The 9,710-nt window shown below is 43.4% G+C and overlaps 1 protein-coding gene across 1 annotated transcript in view; it reads right to left on the bottom strand.

The window, feature by feature from the left end:
- LOC102677285 (neuroligin-4, X-linked) overlaps positions 1 to 9,710 on the bottom strand; it is a 219,658-nt gene that overhangs the window by 104,139 nt on the left and 105,809 nt on the right. The window contains exon 3 of the mRNA XM_006610083.1: positions 1,258 to 1,614. Within this exon, the coding sequence (XP_006610146.1) occupies positions 1,258 to 1,614 (357 nt within the window). The remainder of the gene's footprint in view (positions 1 to 1,257; positions 1,615 to 9,710) is intronic.

Genomic DNA, 9,710 nt, shown 5'->3' with positions numbered 1-9,710 from the left:
TTTTTTTTTTTCCAAGACCTTGAAGTGAATTTAACCCTGTTTCCATTCGGTTCACGGATACAGTATCTGATCTAGCGATAAGATCATCATCGTGGTTTTGAAAATTAATCCTTCTAACGAGACTTCTTTCCCGAGAGGAATATCAAATCGATGATTCGATTCTCTTTTTTCCTTTTTAATTTATCGGGAATCGGGCGATTAAGAAGAATCGATTTTCGAGAGAGATTGGACCTCGAGAGACGTCGATCAGAAATCACCTCGATACACATAAGCTCGTTTCCTTCTGAATTCTCCTCGAGAGTCTCGTTAGCGGTTCGTTCCACGGATCGAAGGAATCACGGAGAAATATCGGATCCCTCCATTGAGAGAGAAGAGTCTTGACGACCGGTCGCCATCTCGTTATTTATGGCATAACGATTCTTTCTTTCCTGCACACGACTCGACTATTATCAATCCCAGGTTAATTGTCCCGGGAAACGGAACAGAAGGTACGAAACAGAAGGGACGAGCAAAATTTAATCTAACCGAGTGGAACTTTATAAGAGATTTAAAAATAGTTGGGCGGCTCTTAGTCGAATGCGGAACCGGATTTTTATCGTGTTACGCGAAAAACTTCCCGAACTTCCTCGAGATTCGTCGAGATTACTTGGCGAAAGTCACAGTCGATCGAATAAACTTCAAACCCGAGGCCGAGAAAGAAAGAAATGACGAAATTAAACGTATTCTTGGCGAGTTTGATTTTCTGTTGATCTATGGACTTTTCGAGAGTTTCCTTCCCGGATCCGATTCCTTCCGACGAGCAGAAAATTGATATTAAAATTAATCTGATCGACTTTTAAGATTTTCCAATTTTTATTTTCCATCTTCCTGTCTTCAATTAATTTTCTGCCTTCGCAAATCAAAGATTGTCAGATACTCTTTACTAACTCTGTACTAAAATTCCATTCAAATAACCATTTTCTACGAAGATTTTCACGATAATACTTACCGTTACTTATGTTACAGTTAAATGTAACAGGTAAACCGCGCAGGAAATGCATTTGTCGTTCTACCTATTTTTATCATCAACCGAACATAAACTAAACATTCTAAAAACATTCCTCAATTAAACTCTTTTCCAAAATAAAGAATGAAGAAGAAAAAAATGAAAAAGAAAAAAAGTTGGGGAAGAGATGAAGCGTAAAGTTAAAAATCTCCGCGATCCTTGGCGAGTTTCTCGCGAGGAGGGAGAAAGGAAGGAAGGAAAAAGCGACTGACCACGCACGACGGTCGGGCTGATGGCGAGAAAATGAACACAGGCGGCCCCAGTCCCTTGGCCCATCAGCGTCACGTTGTTGGGATCGCCGCCAAACAGGGCGATGTGCTCGTTGACCCATTGGAGCGCCGCGATCTGATCCATCAGCCCGTAATTCGCGACCCTCGCCTTGGTCTGGGGCGCCATGTTGGCGTTGAGAAAGCCGAGCACGCCCAACCGGTAGTTCATCGTCACGATTACTTGGTCGGTGTAGCTGGCCAGCACGCTGCCATCGTACGGATTTCCGCTACCCCAGTCGTAGCTCTCCCCGTGGATGTACAGCAACACCGGATGCTTTCTACCGTTGTTGTCCGCCATCCCTGCGAAGAAAAAGGTATTCTTTCACCATCTTCTCGAATAAAAAAAAAAATAAAACCTCCTCCTCGGTGAAAAGTAGCCGGCTAAACCACGATCTTTTTTTAAATTTCCCCCGAAAAAGTACCTCCTCGTACCTCTCAAGCCCGACCCCCTGCTTTTTCCAAATTTATATTCCTCCTGTGTTTCTCCAATTTACGCTATGTTTCGAGTTATTTATTTATTTCCTTTCTTTATTATTATTTTTTACAAAATCGACACTCGAAGTTTGTTGTATCAACAACTCGCTAGTCGCCGGCCAATGTTTGGCAAACGATCGCGAAAGGAAAACAGTTGCAGAGCGAACCTTCTATTCGTGTTCAAATTCGTGTTTCTCATCCGAAGCCAGAGCCTCGAGCGAGGAATGACGCGACGAAGGAGAAGACGATTTTTCCCGGACGAAGATGTCTTCTGTCACCGATTTACGTCCGAGAGAAGAGAAGGGAACAAGGGAGAAAAGTGGAGGGAATATGGAGAGAGAGAGAGAGAGAAGAAGAGACGCGACATTGGGAGAATTAAGCTTGGCGAGGGAATGTTGCGGATGTGACGGGTCGCTAATGCTTCTTCCGCCATTGTCGCGTGGTTCCGCGTGACAGCCGCGACACTCGAGGCGCAGCGAACCACCACCGCGACACGTGTCGATTTCGCGGCCGCGAATCGCGCCTCGCCGACGGAATGTAACGAGAAAACGCGCTGACCCGCGCTCAACCGACACGCTTTTTGATTAGAGGCTGGCTGTTTTGCGGGGACGGGCGCGCCCTCCGATTGGACGCCGCCCCCCAAATGCGTTCTCGCGTCGATTTTTTTTTTTCTCTATGGCGCGGAAATTGCTGGTCGAATCGATACCTATCGGAAGAATTGTTGTCGGGCTTCGAAAGTCTGCGGGAAAATATTGTTATTGCAAATTTGTTGCGTTTTCCACGATTTTCTTTTTCGCTAAAAAATAAACATCGATCGATGCGTGTATATATGTATGTGTATATACACGTATATTTGTAAATCGGAAAGGATTTATACGTTGCAACGTAAACAAGTAGTATCGAATAAGATGAGCTTTGTTATTCTGGATCGCGAGTATGAATAATGTAAATGATGGCAATTTTTATCATCACGTTTTCTTCATTTCTGCGTTTATACCAAGCGATGGTATGGTGACTATGAAGAGAGGAGATAAGAAGTCAATCGTAAAACCGACTATGTATTATTCCTATGAATCGTGAATGAAATTACATTGTATGTTATACATCATAAGATTATCAATAAACGAAAGACGAATTGTACGGAATATATTGCGAGATATAAAGTGAAGTGGTGAATCGTAAGAGAGGAGATTGGTACGAGAGTGGATACGAGAGCCAATCATAAGATTCCACCTGTATTCTTTCGAATCGTAAATTATTTTACATCGGTATTTACTTTATCCGTCGATATATTTTATCGATATATACAAGATGATATCATCAACGAACAAAAGATGAATTGTAAACAGGGTGAAATACGAAATAAAAAGCGAACTTGAGATTAAATAACACTCGATGCTCGATCGATTTCAGAAAAAGAGAAGAAAGGAAGGAATTTGAGTAGTTCGCCTATTTCCTATCGTGGAACACCGACCCCTATTCGAGCGACAATATCAACGTCCAGGAGGAACGAAGGAAGGAAGGAAGGAAGCGTTAAAGAAAGCGGCACGTGAACGACCCTCGACGAAACAAAGACCGATGTTGACCGTATGTCTGCTCCTATAGAAAAGTTGCAGCCAGGGTTGAACAGAGGCTTGCAGCGAAGGGACGAGGGATGGTTGGCAAAGGGGATTCAAGCTTCGCCTCACGCTTCAGAAAATATAGAGTCTGGGACAGTTCGTCGCTCCGAGCGCTTGAATAACCGTGGACGGCTTCACTTTCAATCCAAAGATTTAACGAAATTTTCGTCTTCCGAAATTTTTATCTTTCCGGTCATTTTAAAGAGAAATGTCAAAACGCGTCGTTTAAAATATTCAAGACACGAAGATCGATATTTACGTATATCTCGGGCGTTGAATGAATTGTCGTGAAAAATCCACGTCACGATTTTCATTTCAGCCTCTCCTATTTTTAATTTCGTCTCGCTTTCTCCACCACCCGGAACTTGTACATTTCACGGCCAATGTATTTTTCATCGAACCGATCCCAGTTTTATTAAACTAATTAGAACCGGATGAAACGAATATTTATAAAATTATCCTTATATAATCTTGAACTGAAAAAGCATCCGGATCCAGAAACGCGAATTTCCATCTTTTATCGTTTTTTAACTAACTCTTTCCTCTTCCCCTCTTTCAATTTTAATTATCCCTAAGATTCGCTATTCACGATACTCCGTTATAATACATCAACGAAACAAGAAGAACTTAACGGAAGAACCTATCTTGATAAGGAAAATTAAATGAAGATTTCGTAATAAAATCTACTGGAATAGCTATCAGCAAGGGGTAACATTTTGAGCTCGTTCCACCGATAATTTCCTAGGGGTCCCTAGGGGACGTAATATCAATTAAGAAAACACCGATCCCCTCCCCCAATCACGTTCAACTCATTAAACACGCCTTTTAACAGTCGGAACGGATCAATCGCACACCTTTTGTTCCCTCTCATCATCTCCCTACCTTTACCTTCTGCCCAAGGTCTTTCTAATGGGGAAAGCTGTCGCATACCGATTCCTCGCCTCCCCAAACCGAATTCCACCGTTTAATGGCACGCAGTGAGCCAATAAACCGCGTGGCAACTCTCGCGAGACCCGGCTCAAAGGGGATGACGCTCGGTTTAGCCCCGAATAGCCCGGTGATGCACGCGTTGGCTGCGTCGAAAAAGCGGTCCGTGGGTGCATTGTGTTGCGGCCACTGCAATAATGCGCCGGTTCACTCCCACTCCCGATCCACTCTCCACTTTGTTCCAGCGAAATTAAATTGCTTGCCGCGCTTAAGTAGCGACCCCTCCCCCTCTTCATTGCTTCGAGCGGAAACGCGATTACTCGGCTACCTCGAGGAGGTTACCGAGCCTGATAGGTAGATCGTGGGGGAGGTGGATTTGGGGGCCATTTATCGCGGCCTTAAACGGAATTACTTTTCGTATTGCCGGTGAAATCGAATTATTGGTCGGACAAGTGGTCGGCGAGCATATATTTTCGTCGCGCAAATGGAATAATCCGACGTTCGTGATGGGACGTAGTAGTAGTACGGATCAACCGTTGATCGGGCAAGTAAGTATATTATATTATAGTTATTTTTCAAACAAAGTTTTTTAATTTTTTATTTGTTAGTAATTTTACAATAAGTTGGATCGTGAAACATGGAGGGAATATTTTTATGGAGAATATAGAGAAAAAAAAAGGAAAAGGAAGCTATGGCATAAGAAAACAATTCTCCACGACGTACATTCTCGTTCCATCTCCGCACTGTTTACATTTTGAAATTGTCGGCCGTAGTTTCATTTCCAGCAGATTTTCCTTTCATTACTTTCTCATCGTACTCGCGCTAAACTCTTTAACTCGTGCAACTTCTTTCCCTCCCTCCTCCCGAATCCCGTATTTCCACCACCGTTCCTGAAATTATCCCAGGATCTTAATCAAGTAAGTACTTGGTTGTGAAAGGCGAAGTTACCAAGAGGCGTTTAGCCGAGTTTCGCGATTCGACTATGGCCGACGTGTTCCTCCTGCAAACATCGAGTTTATTAATGCAATCTGCGCGCGTCTGCTCCACCGCGTGCATTTCAATGCATCCATTCCGCTTGGATTTCGATCGCTGAATTATTTATCACTCGATATCCAATTATTTATCGAATAATTATATCAATGAACGTTCCGCATCGGAAACGGCGACCAATCCTTCTAAATTCCCCCTCCTCCTCGCTCGCAGGGAATAAAAATATAATCTCCTTATTACCGCTCGACCTTCCCCCTTCTTTCTCCGAGCGATAGAAAATTATCGGTCGTATTCAACGTCGTGGCGCTCGACGTCTTAATTTCTCCGCCTCGAACTCGAACGTCTTATCAGGAAGTAAGATACTTAAAGGATGGTGGATCCCTTCGCCGTGGAGATAGATCCTCGTTGATAACCTTTACACAAAGGGACTCGAGCCCCGAGGGAAAGGGGGCGAGGATTCCCCTTTCGATTCGAGGGGATAAGAGGAAGAACCGAGGAGGAGAGTTCTGGGCCGAGGAGCAGGGAGGAGGGGAGTGGCGAGCGGGCTTTGTCGTCCACCGACAAAAGACAAATAACTCGCCTTTCATCTTGCCACCTACGGAACCGCAAAAAGCCATTCCGAGTTTCGCTCGATTCCGGGCGCCGGACGCCGGACGTCCTCTGGATTTCGTTCTTCCTTTCGCAAGAGTCTCGTGAACTGGGACGAGTTAAAAGCAGTTTTCACGGGCCACGTGGGCACACAGACGATGAACACAGGCCTCGAAAATACGTTCGGCCCGCCTTTGATTCCACTCCGTCTTGCACACGTGATCCTACCACCGTTTCCCAAAAAATCCGCTTTTCCACCTTCCGTTTCTTTCCTTTCTCTCCGTCTTTTCGCAACCTTTGCGAACAATCGTCAATTTTCGGCGCTGTGCTTTTTTAAGGTAACGGGGAAAACGAGCGATTGTATTCTGGTGGATTGTATCTCGGGTACATTCGATCTGAAAATCGGGCAAGCCATGGATAACTGCATTACCAGTTGCGAAGTTACCAGTTGCGGTTCATCCACGTGATTCGATCTCGATAAATAAGAAAAACGCGCGATTGTTCTTAGTAGAACAAATCTTTCCTTCAGTTTTATACCGCCGCTACAATTTACACGGTTAGAATCTCTAAGAAGAGAGAAAGAAAGGAACGCGTCGAGATAGAAAATTTGATTGATCGCCGCACATTTTCATTCAAATTTTCATTAAATTTCGACGACGCGAGATTCGAGATTGCGAGATCGCGAATTGGTTAACGTAATCACCGAAATTGGAAGAATGGCTCAGAATGGAAAGGTTTACCTTTCCCCCGAGGCAATTAACTTACACGCCAAACACGTTCCTCACGGCTAAACCTTTTAAACTCGAAGCACGAATACATACACCGGTAGCGAACCGGTTTCTTCTTCATTCAGTGGATAAACTGCCAGGAACGAGACCCGCGGGGAGCAGAGAAAGAGAGAGAGAGAGAGAGAGAAAGAGTTGGAAAGAAATATTCTCCGGCCTTAAAGAAATTTGCTAACTGAAGTAGCTGCGAGGGTACGTTCAGGAACGTTCATGCTTCCGGTCCAACGGACTCCATCAAAAGCGGTGGAGTTTCTTCTCCTTTTTTTCCATCTCTCTCTATTTGTCTCCTTCCTCTCCTCTCTCCCAGTTCCTCTTCTTTGGCCCGGTCGTAGGCAAGTAGCGTTGCATATTTGATGAGACGTTTCACAGAGTCCTTTCAACCGGCAACTTCGCCTGTATTAGCATAGTAAACATGGATTTACGTTATGCCTATGCATTCGCGCGGGGATCAGGCAAAACTTGGAGCGTACCCCGCGCTGCGACTTTACCTAACTATTCTCCATCGTGTACGTATGTATAGGCCTCGATTATAATTCGAAAGGATCTCTCTCCCCTTTCTTCCCCTTTCGTTTCGATTTCGTTTGCTTTCTTTTATTTTATTTTATTTTTATTTTTTTTTTTTTTTTATATATAATCTTTCCAAGTACGTTGATTCACGTGTTCCGAAATCACGTTCAATTGGATGGTAACGGGGAACGAGAGTTGCATAGCGGAAGAAACTTCGAGTTTTTATCGTGGAAAGTTCTCCCCGATTCGAAAAAATGCTAACCCCCGAAAAACGAATTCCACCGAATTCCGTGGAAAACTTTCTCTCCTCGTTGTTCCTTTTTCCTTTTTTTTTTTATTTTTTTTATTTTTTTATTTTATGTACAACGGTTTAATATCATCGGATTCGATACAGGATTTGAATTATTTGATTCGAATCGTTGACCGATTAAAATATTCCCGGTAAAGCTAAATAAACATCGGAGGATCGCGCATTGTTAATTCATTAGAAGTGGGATAATACAGGATAGATTACTACCGGTCTGATAATATTTGTAACAGATTTACACATCAAGATAATACCTCGCCGATATATATATTCGAGTAATATCACGGAATTAATCAATAATTATACGATATTCACGGGTTGTGTTAGTAAAACACATTATTTTACAACGAATACGTTAACCTAAATCCGTGTATCACTTGAAAATTTAATTTCGACTCTGTAAATCTCCGCACGAAACGGATCAAGACGGTTCATTGTTAAATAACGGAGAAACTGAATCTCTTTGGAAACTAAACTTCGCAATCCTAAAAAAAAAGAGAGAAAGAAAAAAGAGAAAGAAAAGATGTGTCAATCGTTCCTCGAATCCTACCGACCCTTTTGAAAATCGGCATTGTTAACCTTACAAGAAAGGAGAGATTTCCCATACGGTAGTCTAATTCCCTATTTGCATGAAACTGCAACAACAACGTCTCTGTGTACCGTGGCAATCGGGCGAGATACACCGTCTCTACAGCGTCCTTATCCTTGATTGGATGCTGGCCGGAATCGATGCGACCCGCTCTCTCTCTACCTCTCTCTCTCTCTCTCTTTCTCCGTTTAAATTCCTCCACTCTGTCCCTCCCCTTCCCCCCCCCCAAACCCTGTGTACACGGAGTTACACGTACTTACACGTCCCATCTCGGGGATTCGCGTCGAGCACGCTTGCTCGAAACGCGTGGAACGCGGCCTACAGATTAAAATTAATCTGTTTTTGTTGCGGGACAGGAGGATCCGGACGATGATGGTCGGAGAACCTGAGAGGGGGGAATCGACGGCGAATGGTAGTAGGAGAAAGTGGAGTCGAGTGGCCGAGTGCGATTGTTCTTTGACGATACCGGTTTCGATTAGGATTGGTTGGCTCGAGCAATCGTGTGAAATGGGTGTTCGCGAAAGTTGGGATTGGCCTTTGCCCGGGAAGGTTAGAGAGGGTTTGAGAGTTTTATCGGGCGAGGGGAAGAATGTTTGAGCGTTAGAGCGGTGGTGGAGTAAGCGGTAAGCCAATATTTAGTTTAAAGCCCGTCACGGGTCTCTCGTGACTCTTGGGCAGAGGATAAGGGATGGGCTGTTAAATTTCGAGATCGAATTTCTTAATTGAGGGATAATAAGGCGATAATCGTTGACAAGAAGACAAGTTGAGGGAAGGGAAAAGAAAAAGAAGGAGGTGGAATGGACGATCAAGTGGAACGAAACGATCGTGGCGTAGATAAATAGAATGAGGGAACCGCGAGAGAGATGGTTACGAATATTCCAAATATTCAAGTTTTCAAGTTACAATTAAATTTAATGAAATCTTAAGTATATTATAACAGTACGTATATTTTGAATAATTGCTGAGATTTTGAACAGGATTACGAAACTCGTTACATCGGAATATGAATTATATTTTGCCATCTAAACTTGTTCGTTCGTATAGAAATATATGATAAGGAAATCCTGTACTCGACTAACCATGGACTTTCCTATCTCACGGATATATCCTATCTTGCGGAAATATTTGGATCTTTTTATCGATCTATTAATCGAAACTCGATCCGGAACGGATAGAAACGATATTATTTTAAAAAAGAAAAAAAGAAAGTACGCGCGAGCATGTAACTTCTCAATTAATAGTAATAATCGTTTCGTCAATTATCTCCAACTCCTATTTACTTTTCACTCAGCCTCCGTTAAAGCATTGTGAATCCTCGACCCGAATATTTCAAGGGAAATAAAGGCGAGCTATAAACGGTCAGTTTTTGATACAGGGGTTGAACCGTGCGGTTCACCAGAAGGGTGAAACTTGGCAACGAGACCAGGCATGGGTCTCACTTAATTGAGGTCGCGTAATTTAAGTTAAGCAAGTCGTAAAGCTCGATTCGTAATTACATGCATCCGTTATGCACCAACACCGGCTCATATTCGTACGTACGTGTGTAATCGAAAATCGTTTAATGGCAGGAACCAATGGCCGTTTACCTCGCTAAATTGTTTCGGTTTCCT

This window comes from Apis dorsata, unplaced genomic scaffold, assembly GCF_000469605.1.
Source record: "Apis dorsata unplaced genomic scaffold, Apis dorsata 1.3 scaffold_68, whole genome shotgun sequence".
Classification (NCBI taxonomy): domain Eukaryota; kingdom Metazoa; phylum Arthropoda; class Insecta; order Hymenoptera; family Apidae; genus Apis; species Apis dorsata.
This window is presented reverse-complemented; position numbering and strand designations above follow the sequence as displayed.